Source organism: Amblyomma mixtum, chromosome 6, assembly GCF_055824585.1.
Source record: "Amblyomma mixtum isolate Tamu chromosome 6, ASM5582458v1, whole genome shotgun sequence".
NCBI classification, from domain to species: Eukaryota; Metazoa; Arthropoda; class Arachnida; order Ixodida; family Ixodidae; genus Amblyomma; species Amblyomma mixtum.
In genome coordinates, this window is record NC_143017.1 from 122,896,335 (window position 1) to 122,915,601 (window position 19,267).

Here is a 19,267-nt window from a genome sequence, read left to right on the forward strand (position 1 = left end):
CGCACGAGAAGCTGCTGGTGTTTACTGCAGACGACAGGAAACGGGTCTTCGCTCGCCCTTATTTTCATGACAAAGAAGCGAAAGAAGTTGAGATCAAATCCATGGTAGAAGCTCGAGAACTTCTTCACCAAACAGCCATTGCCATTGTTTGCAAAGGAGCGATGGACCGACAACAGTACACCAGCGACTACGCTGAACACCTTACAGACCGGCTGAAGGCTTCTGTGCTCCTCGTACAGGATAGTGTGTTCAGCAAGTCCTGCACAGGGACTGTTACTCACAAAGGTAAGCTGCTAGATTTCGTTGCCGAGATAAGATAGGTTGCAATGAAAGTACTTTTAATCAGCAGCTTTCAACAAATTATATTGTGATCATATTGCACTTGTCTTGAACCAATGGTTTGAAATAAACGTTTGGTGTTCTTTCTTCTTGTGTGTGTCCCTGTGTCTTTCTTCGTGGTTCGTCCTTTGATTGCGCATCCTTTACCTTCACAACATCATGTACCAACTAGGCCCTACCCAAGTTTTGTTGAAGTTCTTTCTTCAGTTCTGACTATCTTCTTCACTACTATATAAAATTATAGCTTCGTCCTGCGTGTTTGAAGAATAAGACAAAATCACAACAGAGCAGAGGTCGGCGACCCCAGGGACCGGATACTGTAAAGCGAAAAACACGCAGAACACCTGGCATTGACCTTAGATCAGTAACATATAATAGCTGCAGTGAAATTTGGAGCAATTCTGATGTTTTCACTGCACTACTGGCGATGCTGTCTGCTAGTGTCGCAGAGGCGAGCGACTGTGATAAGGGAACTGGAGTGCGAAGTGCCCAGAGCGTGCGGTTTGCCTCTCGCAGGAGCTGCTCGTACTAACTCGCCAGTAAAATGACGCAGATGTCACCGTTCAGAGCAAAATCTGACTGGTTACTGAACTAAACGCGAAGCTTCACGTATTTCGCGCCTTGCGCTGTCTGCTCATCTGATATAATCTGACGAAAACATGGCCTTGCTGAAGTCATATTACTTCGATTAATTCGCTCATAAGCAAATAACATTTGCATCGGGAGTACTACGCATACATGCGGCAATTATAAAAGAAAACTTCCGTTCTTGCTGCTGCCTGGCTGCTGTCGGTCTCTGGATGGTGCTCGGTTAGGCGCCGCTAGCGCCACCTAGTAGAGATAACATGAAGTGCCTCACGCGCTGACCGCCGCTCTTTCCACTACCCAAAGTATTCTAGTACACTGTAATGGAGACCACAGTGAAGCGACCGCTGCGTCACCGCCTAGGTGCCGAAGTAAGTGCCCGTTTCACTTCCTAGTACGCAAGCGCTTTTGCAAATTGATCTTATGTAAAAAGTACTGTAACTTGTGTCTACATTTTTTTCTACGCTTATTATTTTGATCCAGGAGAGACTCAGACTGCAAGTGTTCTGAAGGTGGCACAGAACAATTTTGCAGTCTGGCAACCCACAATATAGTTTTCTGAAACTTTGAAAGATGGCGCTAGCGACAGGAGAGTTTGTTGTTTTTTTGGTTTTGTAATCGCCGGTCCCCCTTTCAACTGACGTGTACCGGTTAGGTGTATGTGGCGGCGGTGACGCTCTGGAGTACGGCTTGGGCTGGAAGCGCATCTACAAAGTTTTCGCTGCTTTTTCGGGTCTGAAGGACCCCCAAGTCTATTAGACAAACATGCTCGGAATGCTAGATGATCTCAAACGCATGAATAAGCGGCAGGTAAGCTAGCGTACAGCGTACGCTTCATCCCATGCTGGCGATATGTGTGCATACCGCGTTTGCGATTTCCAAGATCAGCACCAATGCAGATTGTTTACACCTGATCATACTGTACTACTACCCCATTTTCTGTGAGTTAATGAGAGCTATGAGCCCAGATCTTCCTCTGTCTGGCTTGAAAGGCCGCTTTGAATCCTACTTGAGGCGACGTTTCCTGGCCGGAGAAGCCGGCCGTGCCAGATGTTCGTCGCACGGAATGCTTTTAATTATTGCAAAGGCCATCGGCCGTACTCATAAAAATTTCCTGACGTTGTGCCATCATCTAAATATTGCCTTATTACAGTTTCTTATAGCTGAGGTGTGTATAATTTAATCATTACAATTTCTGCACACACGACCTCACCCAACTACCTGCAGGCTGCTTCTCGGACATTAACTAAACCGCAGTTCACATTTGTGATTAGAGCACGTGAGCATTTCTCCGTGTCTTTTTTTTTTCGCCGCAGTTTCCTTTCGCATCGTCATAATTGTTTTGGTCATTTTCCCGACTGCTGCACGAATGTCTGTGCTTTAACTTTCCTTCGGACTTGTGCTTTCGGTTGCGTTGTGCCAGTTATATCAGTCCACGTGCCAGTACTCATTGGTCTAACTGCTTTGTCGCTTCACCTTTGCCACCGTTCTGCAGCTTTTATACCAAGTTCTAAACTTTGGTATGATCGTGTCGTCGGCGCTGATGATATGGAAAGGGCTGATGGTCGTCACCGGCAGCGGCAGCCCCATTGTCGTCGTTCTCAGGTAAATGCTGCAATAATGACCACGCAGAGTTTACTACTGGTTGCTTCCTTCAGTACTTCGTCACTACTAGAATTGACCAGGAGAGCTAAGTCAGTGTGTTTTGAGCTTCAAATAGGCTACCTGTTCCAGGCAGAAATCATTCATGTCGTGTCCTTTTGAGCTTATATTTTTTCGACTGTGAAACCAGATTTTGCTGGGTAACTGGAAGACATGGAGAACAGGCATGAAAGCAGTGCGCAACATTTTTCTGGCCATCAGCTTTGCTGAAAATACCTTCACATCAGTCAGCGCATATGGCAGAGAAATTCTTCGTCACAGTAATATTGTACGTATTTTACTTGTCGTTGTTTGCTAATATTGTGAAGCCTTGATGTTTATTTGTTTCTGGGTCGGTGTTTGTGAAGTACGGGAAGAAACTTCAGTCTTTTGCAGGGCGATGGGACGACAGAGAGAGAGAAGACTGTGAATAAAAGAATATGAACAAACAAGTCCAGCTTGTTACGGCAGTTTAGTGTTCTCATGTTTCCACACATTTCCCAAGGTCAGTTGGCTTTAGGGGCCTGGCACTTTTGCATTGCTGACCCTGGTACGCTGGTACTGGCACAGTGCTGAGCATTGTGTGTGCCGTGTGGATGTGAGTGGATTCTAGTCTTTGCAGCCAGTTGGCATTGGCAGCGTGTGACTGGCAAGGGTTATTTGAAGAATGTGTGACAGCATAGCTTAAGACGGCATAACAACACAGCACGAAACAGAAAACATGAAGTACAAGTGCTGACCCGCTGACCAACTTGCCGAAATCACAGCCTTAATTCTGGGAGCAGTGCTGCATGCCAAAAAGCAGAATTTCTGCTCCAGTTAATTCTTGGTAGAGCTTGGACCTTGTAACATAAAACCTGGGGTTTCATTGCGTGATGCATTGTTCAACATCTTCCAAGGCATTCATAGCGTGTGTCAAAAGCTTTGAAGACACTTTCCACCTAAGTAAGCTGTAACCAGGCCACACAGTGTGCAGACAAAGCAGTGCTGCTACCTCTGCGCAGTTCTAGGAGTTAGACTTCTCCTTATGCTTGGAAGTTTTTTTACTACTGAGGCAGTGATACTTAGGTTCTTGCAGCAACTTCAGCTGAATGGGAAGTTGCCTCCACGCTTTCAAAGGAAAGACTGCACAGAATTTGCACAGCTGTGTGCATTCTACCAAGAATTGCTTCTCAAATTTTATTTCACTGCAGGTTAGTTATTCATGTAGCGATAACTATTGTGTAGGTTTCTTGTTCTTGGTTTCGTTGTGGTGTTCTTGCTGATGGCCAACACAGGAAAAACTTCAGAACTGAGCTCACTTTGTGCTGATGCAAAATGATGCTCATATGGGCTGCGTGGCAGGTAATTTTGCTAATGGCGTGTCGTGTCTCTCCTTGTTTTAAGTGGTTCCATGGAGCCAGCGTTCCACCGCGGAGACCTGCTCTTCCTCACCAACTACAAGGAGGACCCGATCCGCGTTGGCGACATCGTGGTCTTCAAGGTTGAAGGACGGGACATTCCCATTGTTCACAGGGTGCTCAAGTTGCACGAAAAGTGAGTGTGGGGCCTTGAGGTTGACCTGCATTTCTTTTTCAGGTTTTTGTCGTACTTGTTTGAACACCATGGCCTTTTCTTTTAACCGTTTACAAGTAATAACACAGTAACATGAGGTAAAGTGTCGTTGTGTTGAAACTGAAGGGAAATCTTTGACTCTGGCTTCCTTCTGAGTTGCCTAAGGTCTTTACCCGGGGTAGTTGTCGGTTACCAACAAGTATAACATTTTAAGTGCATACTGAAGGGTGGCAGTTACCAGAAGCTTTCTATATCTTGAGGAAAAAAATCTCTAAGTGAACATCTCTGCCCACAAGTGGGCTGTGGGTGGACTGACATGGCAACTGCTTTGTACACTCATTGGAGCACGCCATTCTAGACATGCACAGTAATGCAGGTGGTGAGGGATAGCATAGGAGGAACACTTTCTTGACAAGGGTTGTACTGCAGCTACCCATAATCGAACAGTGCGAAAGGAACGAGGACAAAGGGCAAGAAACATAACATAGCAACAAGAAACACAACACAGTGCTGCTCAGCTATGGGTCACCGAGCCATTCACTTTGCTGAAGCACTGTAAGTATCCTATGGCCCTGTTCACTATCAGATTTGGGGGCAGCAGGACGCTCTTAAAGCAGCTGAAAGCTACCAACTGAGGGCTGTTCTTACAAAGGGAGGCTGCTCTCACAGGTGTGTGGAGGGGTGCTGACATAGGTCCCCACCATGCTTTGGGCTGGGGTCATTATCAGGCTTGCTGTACAACAGGAATCTCTCTTCTTCTGTGGCCATGACCCTGGTTGCCTGCATAGGCACTTCACATGAATAAACTTCATAATTTTGTCTTAATGATTTGATCACCTTATAATTATGCTGGCTAGTTTTTCTTTGCCCTTTACAGTAATCAGTCAGCAAGCTTTGGGATTCTTTACTGTCTGAGAATTATTGTCAGTTCAAATACAGTAGACTCCCGTTAAGACGAACTCGCTTAAGATGAACCCTTGGTTAAGATGAACAGTGGTGGTCATTTGTTTGGTTTCCCATAGAGTCAATGCAAAAAAAATCTGCTTAAGATGTACACTGAACACGTGCTAATTGGTTAAGATGAACTTTCACGACCAGCCGTGCCCAAGCCATGCAGCTTTACTCGACCATTCGAGCAGTATTTCAGCGGAAGGAAAGAAAAAAAAGCTAAAAAATTGAAAGCTTTTTTGCACCGCCGACGATCCATGCGACGCGGGGAGGCACAGAGAGCTAACCACGTCTCCGTTGAAAGGGCGATTCTGTGAAAGCAGAACTGTCGCTGCTCCTCCCCTGTGAGGGCACTGAAGGATACCTTGGAAGGTTAAGTGATATGCCTATGCTTGTAGCAAGCAGACGATTTTCTCGACAGACACAAAAAAAAATAACAGACTGGGCAACACTCAACAGTGCCTGATGCACTGCACTAGTAGTGCAATAAATGCTTATGTTGCAATTATTTTTTTCCTAAAAGACTATTTCATGGCTTTGTTCACATATACGAAGTATTTGGACACACACTGCATGCTCGAAGATCATTTTAAGAAGCACTCCTAATTAGATGAACTTCTGATAAGATGAACAGTCTTCATGGTCCCTTGGAGTTCGTCTTGAAGGGAGTCTACTGTATTTCTTTCATTGCTCAGCTCAGGTGCTCTTAAAATACCCCTGCAGCTTGCTGCTATGGGTGGAAAGGATGGCCTTCAATGCTTGCATCATCCGCATCTCAACTTCATGTTTCTTTCTCTGCTTTTGATAACTCTGTCCTCCGACTTTAAAGGGACACTGAGGAGAGCACTATTAATATATTTTTTATAGCAAAATCCGATAGTTCGGCATGTCATGCCTTTGTTGCCACTTGGCCGGCAGCGAAAAATGCATTTATTTCTAAGAAATTTGGATTCGAAGTTGAAAAGGTTTTTCCCGCCGCTGTGATTCAAACTTGGGATTCGGCTATGACGACAGAGGACTAAGTGACGTTAAACATGACGTGCACATGACGTGACGCAGACTCCGTGATTTCTGGCTGCCAGCAGTGCGGCCTAGCAGCAGCCGAAAAGAAAGCTACCGCCGGCCGCACGTTGAAGGCATCTATCGGCTATTGCGGCCGTCGCTACAGTCGCTTCGCTTACGTTTGCACCGGCGTTTTGCGAGCGTTACGATGGATCTCGAAGTCGTCAACGAAGTTCTCGCAAATAGACACCTTTAGCATACCGTGTACCTTGATACCGCTAACGGAATACCGGGAGCCCGCCTAACGCCGGCGAGCAGGCGCTGATTGGTTCCGATGCTTCAGGCGAGCGCGTAGCTGCCCGGCACGTGGCGCCATCTGGCGACGTCAAGGAGATTTGCGCATGCATTGGCTGCGCCTCAGTGATTTGTGCTTCTCGTGTCCTAGCGTTGCTAGAACCATTGGTTCTAGCAACACTTTTTTGTTATATGACGTCATGACGCTTGTACTTGCGAGTTTGGCCTGTGGCGGCGATACCTGTATTTTGGTTCTTGCTCTTTTCTACGTTACAAGAGCTTTGTTGTCAGTATGAGTGGCGTTTTTGTAATCAGGAGCTGGTATTCTGTCGATACAAGCCAACTTCAATTTCTCCTCAGTGTCCCTTTAAGGGGGGAAACTGGTCTTGAAAAGAAAATTTTATTAATTTAGTCATAGTTATGAAATTTTCAGGGCACATGTATTTTTGTGCGCTGAATCTAGGTATGTCATTTAATTTCATGTAAAACAATTCCTTGAGCACTTATGCACTTTTTATGCAAGTATTTTGCGGAGAGTTTTGAAGAAAATTTGCTGCAGGAAACTTGCTGAAATGTATGCCAATGGGTTCTCTTGACACCAAGGAATACAATAAGGGGAAAATTATCATCCTGGCTCTCATAGAACTTGAGTAATAGGGTACTGAAGCTGCAACTTCTGAAACAGGAATACACACTTTCCTCCTCATTTCTGAAGCGACAACTTCAAAACTCTATAACTTAAGTTTTATGATAGGCAGGAAGACAATTTCACCCTTATTGTATTCCTTGGTGTCAAGAAAAGCCAATGGCATGCATTTCAGCCAGTTTCCCGCAGCAAATTTTCTCCAAAACTCTCCGCAAAATACTAGCATAAAAAGTGCATAAGTGCTCAAGGAATTGTTTTACATGAAATTAAATGACATATTTAGAATCGGCACACAAAAATACATATTCCCTGAAGATTTCGTAACTGTGACTTCAGAAATAAAAATTTTTGTTTCAAGACCAGTGTCCCCCCTTAAACTTCATTGAATGTCTGACTCGGTAAACTTTTTGATTTATTAGAACTTTAATTAGCTACTAACATAGTAAGCAGCAATAACAACTGACAGCTTTGTCATTGCTAAAGATAATTGGTTGCAAAATGAGAAGAGGGGCCAGTCACTTTTGGTAACAGCTGTGTAATTGCCAGTTCCAATTGTGGGGCATACTTGTTAGCTGCTGCTTGCATAACTCTTTCTTAGTAGCTACTGCTGCTTGGTCAACATCAAAGACCGAGGTCAGAATCTGCCACGAAAGTGAGGCCGTGTGTTCTATGCAGGCTGGTTCTAAAACCATTGTGCAACACTCGTGGCGAGACAGTGTTGTTTTCGAGTGCAATGAAAGAATTTCTAAAAGCCAGCTGGCTTTCTTGCTAGTGTTGCTGGTTTCAGTATGGGATGTTTACAAATAGTGCCTTAAATGCTTTGAAAAGTGAATCAAACAAATCATTTCGTTGATGTGAAACCCAAAATATGTTATCCCAGGGGCTGTTGAAGTCATACACAAAGATGTCCGGAGTATTCTTGCTAAAGTGGTAGGCTTGATGGCTGAGCTACAGAGAAGCATAGCTGCAGGAACTTTGGTGTATATAGTACAGTACAGTACAGCCTTGATACATCGAACCCACCCAGCCGATTTTTCGGACTCCAATAATTCAGACTTGCATGATATTTCAGTCTTCGCTGAGGAACAGTTACGCACCTCACATGAACCTGTACAGTTTCATGTCCGATATTTCGGACTCTGTGGAGTGCAAAAGTTAGATGTTTCATGTCCGATATTTCGGACTCTGTGGAGTGCAAAAGTTAGATTTTTTGGGGCTGAAATACACGCCAACAATGCCGTTGCGGTTGTTTTTCAACTGAAAGTTAGTTTTTGAGGCCTAATATAGACGCGAGAAAGCATCGCTGACACAACTAACCGGTATTCCGCTGCCGTGAAGGGCGCCATCTTGGATTTAAACTGAGCCAATGAGACGGCCTGGCTTGGATAGGCTTGACTAATTTTACTTCATCATTGCCATTTGAGATAATGGCACACTCTCCATTATCGTTGGGGTGGCCAACTAAGGGAACGTGATCGTGTTGAAAACAGGACAGCTGCAGCGTCCGCCGTGGCTTAGACGACGCCACCCGCAGGGTAGGGTGGGGCAGCAGATGCGGGAAGAAGGGGAGGGGGGATGGGAGGTGCTCGGTCTTCGCGAGCATTGTCGCATGCGTCATGCGCATTCATCTGCGGCAGACCTGCTGCCGCGTTGCACTGTCTGGTACCGTGGAAAACTAGGGGCCTTAACCATTACCAATACTGCCGCCGCGGTGGCTCAGTGGTTATGGCGCTCGGCTGCTGACCTGAAAGACGTGGGTTTGATCCTGGCCGCGGCGGTTGAATTTCTTTGGAGGAGAAATTCTAGAGGCCCGTGTACTGTGCGATGTCAGTGCACGTTAAAGAACCCCAGGTGGTCGAAATCTCTGGAGCCCTCCACTACGGTGCCTCTCATAGCCTTAATCGCTTTGGGACGTTAAACCCCATAAACCAAACCAAACCAAACCATTACCAATACTAGAGCAAAAAGGCCACTGTATGTCTCATAATGCCATGAGAACGTTAGTAATTACTTTTTCCTTTTTTCCTTGCAGGTCTGATGGGTCGGTGAAGATTCTCACCAAGGGGGACAATAACTCGGTGGATGACCGAGGCCTCTATGCTCCTGGCCAGATGTGGCTCGACAAGAAGGACATTGTCGGGCGGGCGAGAGGGTGAGTATCCTTCATGCAGTGAAAGAGTCTTGCAGTTGAGCCCACTTATAACGGCCCCACTTACGCACCAACACTGATCTGTGAGGTAAGCAGGATGCGATGATGCTGTAGTGGCCAGCTGGGGGCAACAGCTGGTGGTACGGCCTGTAGGAATGGCAGAGAAACAAATATTTTCAGAGTAGATTTGTGATTTTGCAGGGCTTTGATTAGGTCGTCCCTTTGTTAACAAAAGCCGAATGCAGCCCAGAACAGAATATGCAAGGATCGAATGCCGTTTCATGTAGTATTAGCCGATGTAGTATTAAAGCTCAACAATACGTGCATGCCAGAGTTACCCTGTTATGGGGTACTGGACGGGAATGTGGCCCAAAGAAAAAAAGACGTGCACATAACTTTCTAAAATTGTTTTTCATTTCACAGTGCACTTATAAAGTTTGCTGTTCGTTAAAGGCTGGAAAATGCTTTTAGCCCCCTTGTTAGGACTTGAACGGGCGAAGCTCGTCATAAGCTGGCTGTCATTTCTGGCTCATTGCGACTCTGGCTTGTCATGTGTTTTATGGCACTCTTTGCCCCACTTAAGGGGCACTGGGCTTGTCTGAAGCTTCATTTGGTTTGCCAATAGATGTCAGCTGGAATAGTAAATGACCATCTTGGTACCATTTTCGGACAACACAGAAGGTGGTGAAGAAGAACTGGAAAAAGTGTGCAACGTCATTTCAAAGCTGATATCTTTTTAAAGTGTCACGATAAATGTGTTGTGATGCCAAACATATCTCCCACAGTGTCTAGGCACTCGATCAGCTGGGTATTCCCTCCTGAATCGCTAAAGCTTCTTGTGTTGCCCAACATGCTGCCCTGTGCACTACTGTTGCTCGCAAGTAGAGTTGTTCAAGCTAGACAGCATAGATGATAACCTACGACATCCGTGTGTGCCCCTCTATGTTTCTAAACACAATGTTGGTCTAAAACAACGTTTGCTTAGTATGGACGAAGATGACGTCATGGTTGAAATGTACATTAGGGCTATGACACTTGAGTCTCAGGTAGAGCAGAAGTGAAAGCAGAAGCAATGCATTCAGTTCTCCCACCAAACACTGGACCGCAACATTTTTTTCATGGTGGCCATAAATGAGGAGATCATATCTCACGTGAACAGATCAATGCTTGGGAAGCAAACTTATCTCATTGTACACTGAAGTGCATTCATCTGTGTACTGTGCAACTAGAATCTGTGCAAAAGAAGGCCTTGTGCTTTGCTTTGAAGGAGATTTTACATGGATTTTTCTCCATCTGCTTTTCTTCCCCAACTGGGCCTCACTACTCTTGCCGCACGTTGTTGCCTTGAATGCCTCAAATTGATGTACACTTTAGGCAATTCACTGTGCTTTTCTTCACTGACATTTTCAAAATCGTCTACAAGGAGCCACCATGTCCTAAACATTTCGCCCTTTTACGCCCGCGCTATCCTCTTTAAGCACAGCTTTTTCCCACATACTATTGAAGTTTGGAATTCCTTAGCAGGCAGAAGAATTCTTACAAGCCTGTTCCTAATGTTGTGTGATTGATTTTTTTAATTGATTTTTTTTAACTTTTTTTGTATTGTTCTCTGTATTGCTGTTTTTTGTATTTTACCCCCACTCCTGCAATAGCCTTGCTGAGGTTGCAATATGCATAGATAAATAAATTAGTCGCACCAGTTATCGCCTGCACCACTTGTTTCGATCACTGATTTCTTCCAAGCCAGATTAAATGTTAGGTGTGCTTATTTTTGTCGATTCTGTTTGTTGGAAGGTTAGGGGGTTGCAGCTAGCAGCTACTTGCTTTTAACATCCCCCATGGCACGCCATGAAATTCCTCCTTACAAAAAAGTCTGACCTATTATGTCTAGTCATCTTACTACGAATACATATCAGTGTACAGCTGTAAGTGGGCTTGCCTGTACGTGTGGGACTGTACTTGCTGAGTATAATTCTGCCTTTAGTGATTCACTATGCTCTTGCTTTTTGAAGCTTCAGCTTGACTGCCCTTGCCTACTGGACATACTTTACATCTACTTTTGTTGTCCACCGAAAACTAAAACCAGTGCCCAGAATGTTGCTGTGTAACAGTGTCACATTTATTTTTTTATTACATGATTGCCCAAAGTACTACTAGTCTTCAAAGTAGGGCTGTCTGATTCTATGAATTCATAGCACCTGCGGCTTTCCTACCAGTAGGCCACTCATGTGCAGCATTTTGGAGCTGCTAGTATCGCACCGGAGAGAGAGAAAGGCTAGAAAAGTGAAGTGGTCAATCCTAAAGCAGCTGAGTATGTGAAATCCATGAGGCGTGATCGACAGTCCAGAAACAAAACGGACTGGAAAAATGACTGGCAATAACTATTTTTTGCGCTTCCATCAATGCTTTATTGCATGCATACCGTCTGGAGTATCAAAGCTAAGTTGCTTCGGAGAGACTATGCGTACTTTTTGAATGCTCCTGGTCTCCCATTCTTTTGCTGTTGCCGTGAATACGTTCATTTAAGGACACACTTTCGTTAAGAACATTCTTTTGAGCTTTTTTAAGAGGTATTCTTTGAAATCAAAAGGAATCATTGGTCTTGATCTTTGGGTCCAAATTGGTATTCGTGGCCATCTTTAAAAGTGAGAAACACAAAGTGTTAGATACTATCAGGTGGTATTTTCTTAATGTGAAAAATAGTATGGTGTGAGGAAACAACATATAACATCATATGCTGGTTGTGATAATCTGGACTTAGTGCTCCTTTATTGCTGTCTTCACGTAGTATGAGGGGGTGTTTGGCTAACAACTGCAGACACTTCAAGCTCACACTTGCCCTCATCTATGGCTTTTCTTAAACAATCTTTTACATTAATACTGCCCGCTGTCAAAATAAAACGTAGCCCAAATTTAACAAACAAAAAGGAAGCAGCCCGCAATTTCGGCTCTTGCTTGCAGCATGCAAACCGTATTATACTGTACCACTTTCATTCATCATTTGTTAACTGCCCCGTGCACTTAGTACCAGAAAAGGAAATAAGAATTTGTCCCTCTTGCATTGAGAGGGTCAGCTTCATGCTTTCCTCATTTCCATACCTCACTGTTTCTGTCTTTTCCATTTCAGGTTTGTCCCATACGTTGGTATTGTAACAATATTAATGAACGACTATCCAAAGTTTAAGGTGAGTAACTGCTCCTTTGCATCCTTTATTGCTTAACCAACATTACATCATGGGGACAAGGAAAGTGGAATGAGGGGCTCGTTATAAATATGAGAGAAGCCAACAGCCACAGAAACCAAGGGGCACAGGGGATTTTTAATTTATTTATTTATTTTGCGGTGTTGATCAATTTATAATATTACTGAATATGTTATCGCTTAAAGCTAATTGATTAGAAAAGCAGAAGAAAAAACAACCACATGCCGCCGGTGGGATCCGAACCCACGACCTCCGAATTACGCGTCCGGTGCTCCACCTCTGAGCTACGGCTACGGCTGTCAAACCTTCTGCTTTCGGGGGTATTTATGTTTACAAATAACCTAACCTTGGGAGTGTTCACTCAGGACGTGCTACGTCCGTGGTAGAGCACCGGACGCGTAATTCGGAGGTCGTGGGTTCGGATCCCATTGGCGGCATGTGGTTGTTTTTTCTTCTGCTTTTCTAATCAATTAGCTTTAAGCGATAACATATTTCAGTAATATTATAAATTGATCAACACCACAAAATAAATAAATAAATTAAAAATCCCCTGTGCCCCTTGGTTTCTGTGGCTGTTGGCTTCTCTCATAATTACATCATGGGGTCATTCGTCATCTTCCAGTGGAGTACATCGTAATGCACAAAACTTCATGCTTTTCCAGTAAAATTTGTCTGTTTCACTCATTGTGAACATCTAAACTGTGTTATGAAGGGCTGAAGGAAAGGTTGACAGGAGGAAAGATGGGGCCATCTAGCGGATGACTCCGGATTAATTTAGACCACCATATGTTCCCCGACGCTCATGGACACCACGCAGCAAACTGGCCTTTTTGTGTTTCTGCCTCCATCGAAATGCAACCACCGTTACCAGGATTCAATCCTGCTGCTTCCTGCTAAGCAGCCAAACACAATAGCCATTGAGCCACTGGGGCTAGTTTCGTTGTCTGCATGGAGTGTGCATCATTTTGTGTTCGAGTATCAAGCTGTGTACGGCTAACTGATCTGGCTTTAATGCATAGAGTAGTTATCCAATCCCCTTTTTGTTCTCACTGTTGCAGCAGAGAGAAAAGCAGAGTTTTTTTAATTTTGCATTACCATCAGCAAAAATTTGCACAGAAGTTCCAACAGATTGGATCATTTTGTAAACATGCCATCAAGTGCAGTGCCTGGTTGCAATATCTCTTGCGGAGTGTTTTCTGCATAGGCAGTTTGTACAAATGTGTATACATAGACAGAAGTCAGCAGTATCCTGGCTGAAGTTAAGAAGAGAAAAATGCGCTTAGGCAGTGCATGTTATGCAAAAGAAGATAACCAATAGTCCCCTAGGTAACTGCGTGCGTTTCAAGAGAAGGCAGTTGTAGCAGGGGCGGATGAGGTTAGGAAGTTTGCTAGGAAAACATGGCCTCAGCTGGCACAGGACAGGGTTTAGTGGAAGTCAGTTGGAAAGGCCATGTCAGGCTGATGACAGTGACACACAGGCAGCAGAATGGAATGATAGCTTGTTGTGGCTGTGTTTAACTATGCCTAATGCTTGAACCATGGCAAGAAGCCTTTTGATTGGGCCCTGTGCCCTAGTTTTCTTAGCCCCCTGTGTTGGGCCCGCAATCAGCAGTGGCTAGATAACACCGGATAACATCAGGCGGCTAGATAACACCAAAGTTGTAAATATTTTTTTTTGGCTTGCCAGGCTTAACTTGCTGCTCTGACATAGGTGGACAGTAATGACTGAGCCTGCTACATTCAGTTTGCACCTTGAAGGGCTACACTTGGGAGCCTGTGTCACAGATTTCCAGCTCTGTGCAGGCAAGCGTTTGCAAACCGAAATGACTGTTGTGAGGAAGGTATTCCATTTATTGTGTTGGATTTTACTCAGATAAACTTAAAATTTGTATTAGATTGCAGGATTGCTTTGGCGCATGCTCTTTTGGACCGTATACGTCTTTGATGACACTGCGTGCCAAGGTCCCTTTGTTTCTACAGGCCGCATTAGCACTGCTGCTGAAAGCAGCTTTGAATTTTCCCATTGCTTTCTGCTCACCTGTACATTCTGAAGTACAAGGTCACATAAAGCAGCCTTAACCGCCGCAGTGGCTCAGTGGTTACGGCGCTCGGCTGCTGACCCGAAAGACGTGGGTTCAGTCCCGGCCGCAGCAGCTGAATTTCTTGAAGGCGAAATTCTAGAGGCCCGTGTGCTGTGCGATTTCAGTGCACGTTAAAGAACCCCAGGTGGTCGAAATTTCCGGAGCCCTCCACTACGGCGTCTCTCATAGCCTGAGTTGCTTTGGGACGTTAAACCCCAATAAACCAAACCAAACCAAAGCAGCCTTAAGTGCACTTTGTCAGAACACCTACTGCCATGCATTTGCCCCCTATGATAGTTCTCATTTGTGGTTAGCCGTGCTGTGGTTGTATTGGATTTAAACTGCTGTGTAGCTGCATTTGGTTTAGACATGTGTTTTGAACACATAGGTATAATGCTGCAAGTATTGAGGTGTGTCACCAAATGATAGTAAACAAATGCAAACTTCAAATGGTCATTTTTGACTAGTAATTCTATTAGGCAGCTTTGCAGTGCTTTATATGTTTCGTGCAAAAGCAATGAAAATGAAAATGCACAATGTAGGTACTCTTTGTTATCCTGGAGTAAAGGGAACGGGACATATTGTGGATGAATCTGCATATCTTTTTTTTTCCTTTTTCCGTGTTTTTCTTTAACAAGGAAAACAATTTTTATGAAGACAGCAGACATTTCCCCTCTGTCAGCATAGGATGGAAGACTATGCGTGGTTCCTTTTGGTCAAAGGCCTAGCACCACAGCACTTAATTGTGCTTCACAACTAGATTCACAGCTTTATAAACACTAATTTTGGCTCAAAAGCATCATAGTGTGTGACCTGCACATGAAAAATGCACAGGTAATCATATGGTATAATGGGACGAATCTGCATGAGCAGTATTGGGTGTCCTGCCGCCGCGGTGGCTCAGTGGTTATGGTGCTCGGCTGCTCACCCGAAAGACGCGGGTTCGATCCCGGTGGCGGCGATTTAATTTCTTTGGAGGCGAAATTCTAGAGGCCCGTGTACTGTGCGATGTCAGTGCACTTTAAAGAACCACAGGTGGTCGAAATTTCCGGAGCCCTCCACTACGGCGTCTCTCATAGCCTGAGTCGCTTTGGGACGTTAAACCCCAATGAACGAAACCAAACCAAACCAGTATTGGGTGTCCATTCCACCTTTACTAATGTGTACACTTAGAAGTCAGCAGTATCCTAGCTGAAGTTAAGAAGAAAAAATGGACTTGTGTTGTGCATGTTATGCAAAAGAAGATAACCTTTGGTCCCCTAGGCAGCTGCGTGGGCTTCAAGAGAAGTCCACGCAAATAAAAGGGCTGGCTACTTTTGGCTAGTTGTGACCTCTGTTTTGGCTACTTTTCTGAACTCCTCAATGGCAACACTGGTGTAGGATTGTAGATGGGGGATGCATTTTTCTGATGGGTGTTTTGAAAGAGGCTCCTCCCGGATCTGGAGGTGTCCGATCTTTTAAAGCATACACGCACACCCTTGCCTATGCGTTATCGTCAAAAGTGGAGCATACTGCCAATACAATGAAAAGTGAAGTGGAGCTAGTAGAATTGAACTGCTGTCTTGCTCATCCAAAAACACAGTGTGCATAACTGATGCAGTTTACTAGGTCTGGCAGTGTTATCTGTTAAATTCCTCCTATTGCTATGGGTGACATTGCTTCCCTGAAATTAGTGGCTGAAAACAAGCGATATGGTTTAAAAAGAAAAGGAGCTTCTGGGGGGCAGAAGCCAGTGTTGCTGCTGGTGGCAGTTTTGCACCAAATTGGCTACCTCCCAAGCTGCTAAGGAGACTAGAAATATGTGCTGGTGCATTGGTGATTTTTTGGCGTCATTTTGACCATTGTCTGGCTCAGTTTTGAGCAAAGCTTTTTTTTTTTTTTTGCAAATTGAAAAAATGTGCAAAGTTGACCTTATTAATCAACATAAGATGACAAAATGCAACCATCTTGACAGTTGTAAACCCCGGGAGAGCTACTTAACACCTGCCTCCGACAGAAGCCGGTGCAGCATTTCAAAAGTTGTTGATATTGCAAACTTTATTCCATGATCCTAGAGCCACATGACCGATTCCTTGGTGCTTTTTCTAGAACTAGAGAAATTGTAACGATGAGCACAAATCTGATGCCTTCACTTCTGCAGCGTAGCAAAACTGCTTTCTGTCAATAGAACTGTCCAGATTGTTTATTTTCATGGGATACCCAGGCAGCAGATTTCGAAGACACATTCAGCGAGAGCCTGACCAGCATTCAGCCTGAAGACGAAGGCTGCATTTACCACCCTTTTTTTTCTGCTCCTGATGTATACACCAATTAAACTGCAGCTGCACCTTCCTAATGCTTTATTGGCACTTTGCCAGTTGAACCATCTAAATTCAAAAACAGTATGATGCTGTAAAAGCCAGGCAGAAATACTAGGAATCCTGCGTCATTTTTCTTGGGTGTTCCTCGGCCATGCTGAAGTCCAAAGCCCGGCAGTTGCAAATGGCTGACAACATAGTGCTATCTAGCTTAATTTATGCGCCCTTTTCCTCTCTTCTCGGAAGGCACCCTGTCTTAGTCACTCCCAATTTCAAATGTGAATTTGAACTATGTTTTCTTGCAGCTTCCTTGACTAAAACTGAACGTAGCAACAAGATGAAGCTCTGGGAATACAGTATTGCTTGTGGCATTACTGGGACTGAAGCTTGGGCTTTGGTAGCAAGGCAAAGCTTTCTCATTGTTTGGGGTTCCCAGTGGTCTTCTGAAAAATAATGAACATAAGTTATTTGCTCAGTGGCCCCAGGCATTTCAGATGATTGCAGACTGGCGCGAGTTGCAGTTACGGGGCTTGCTATTTTTTGAATGATGGCAACAAATTTGGTGCTGAAATAAAAGGACTGGCTACTTTTCGCTAGTTCTGACCTCTGTTTTGGCTACTTTTCTGAACTCTTCAATGGCAACACTGGTGCAGGATTGTAGATGGGGAATGCATTTTTACTGGTGAGTGTTTTGAAGGAGGCCCCTCCCGGACCCGAACGTGCCGGATCTTTTAGGGACGTCGTGGTGTGGAGGCGTCACACGCACGCACACGCACGCACGCGTGCACACACACACACACACACACACACACACCCCTCTGCTTTTTTGTCATAAGTGGACGATACTGCTAATGCAATAATAAGTGAAGTGTAGCTAGTAGAATTGAACTGCTATCTTGCGCATCCAAAAACATAGTGCGCATAACTGATGCAGTTATCTAAGTCTGGCAGTGTTATCTGTTAAGAAATTCCTCCTTTTGCTATGGGTGGCACTGCTTCCCTGAAATTAGTGGCTGAAAACCAGCAGTACGGTTAAAGGAGCGATATTTGGTGCAGCCTGAGATGTTAGAATTTTCCAAAAGATGGATGTTTCCAAGAGAGTACTAGTTAAGGTCGCAAAAAAAAAAAATGGGTTCAGAAAGTAGAAAACTGCCAAGCCCGGCAGCACCCACCCCCTTGCAAAGGAGACTCGCTTGTCCTTCTATCCATTGGCGTGTTCTGCATTTTTGAGAGAATGGAATTATCGTGGAAATAACCACTTATTTCAACAGTCGTTGCGACAATAACCTCACTCGTGGGTCTCTTCCTTGTCATTCTGGTTGTAAAAGCGTTACCTGTTGTGGCTTGTGCTTACCATGGCTGCATCTTTCTTTTCTCTTTGCAGTTCCTTGTGCTTGGGTGTCTTGGTTTATTTGTGTTGGTTCATCGAGAATAGAAGACTGGTCGCTGCAGTGAAGCCCACCGCATCGCCCAACATCGACTGTGCGCTGTCGTGGGTCTGCGCACATCTACGGCCAGGGACATTCCTTCCCCTTGCCCTGCTGCAGCGGCCATCACACCAGACATTTTGTTTCGTTTTTTGTCCACAATGGGGTAAAGAGAAAGTGTTTCTTTGGGGGTGCTTTGAAGAAGAGCGTTTGTGCGCCATCTTACCCAAATATTTACCGGTTGATTTTTTGGAACAAAAGGAGAAAAGACGCCATACTTATATTATATATATGTCATCACATCACATTTTTGTACAGGTGGCTGGAGCACGTGAAAGTGAATTAAAAAACAATTCCGTTTTCTTCTTCTTGTGTCAGCCCCTGTTGTTTAACAAGTTTTTTTGCTGCCTTTTATCTATAGACAGAACACATGTATGTGTACAGCAGTAGCTGCGAAGATACGCACGTTCACTCCACCACGTTTCACCAAAAGGATAAAAACTTTAAATTGGTGTACGCACCCTGCTGATTATATTTTTGTAACTTGCATTTAGTGAATATTAAACATATTATTGTATGTTCCACGGTAATTTACTAGGCCTTGTACAGAGCCTTTTGCAAGCTTTGTGTCATGGGAAGGGGGTATATATTTCACTCGTCAAAGTCACCAGTGCATCCAGGACCATGCTCAACTGATAGTTTTTGCACACAGGAAGAAGCTTTGCATGTTATAAGCATTCACTGCTTCATTGGCAGTTATCTATGCAGTTCAGGCATGTGTAATACAAAGAGGAGCATGGTACTTTTCCGCAAATTCTAAAAGGGGTGGCATTGGTTTTTGAAGAACTGGGGTAGGCCTCAGGTGCCCACATACTGCAGCGCCTGCATGATACTGCCTTAAGTGCTTATGCAAATAGTTCCTTGTAGTTCTAAGGTCTATAATTTTAAAAACATTGCAGGAATGCTGCCTGTAACTTCTGAGTTTTGTGATAATAGTGGCTATCATGATGCTGGTTAAAATCATGGTTTTAAAGGATTGTTGCTACATTTGTATGTCCATATGTAGTCCGCGTAGCGATGGTTGGCTGTTAACTCGTATTT

General features: G+C 44.4%; 1 protein-coding gene across 1 annotated transcript; it reads left to right on the forward strand.

The window, feature by feature from the left end:
- The first annotated feature begins 1,540 nt into the window (after positions 1-1,540).
- twr (signal peptidase complex catalytic subunit SEC11 homolog C twr) lies at positions 1,541-18,532 on the forward strand. Its single transcript, XM_089549011.1, has 6 exons — positions 1,541-1,734; positions 2,420-2,529; positions 3,952-4,101; positions 9,042-9,161; positions 12,286-12,343; positions 18,124-18,532. Exons 1-6 carry the CDS (start codon positions 1,690-1,692, stop codon positions 18,172-18,174), a joined length of 534 nt encoding a protein of 177 aa, XP_089405137.1. The 5' UTR covers positions 1,541-1,689; the 3' UTR covers positions 18,175-18,532.
- Positions 18,533-19,267: the final 735 nt, after the last annotated feature.

Bases quoted from the DNA above. Each gene is read 5' to 3' on its own strand.
- twr (XM_089549011.1), top strand. From the start codon at position 1,690: ATGCTCGGAATGCTAGATGATCTCAAACGCATGAATAAGCGGCAG. The intron at 9,162-12,285 runs GTGAGTATCCTT...TTTCCATTTCAG, and splicing joins ATTGTCGGGCGGGCGAGAGG to GTTTGTCCCATACGTTGGTA. The intron at 12,344-18,123 runs GTGAGTAACTGC...TTCTCTTTGCAG, and splicing joins ACGACTATCCAAAGTTTAAG to TTCCTTGTGCTTGGGTGTCT.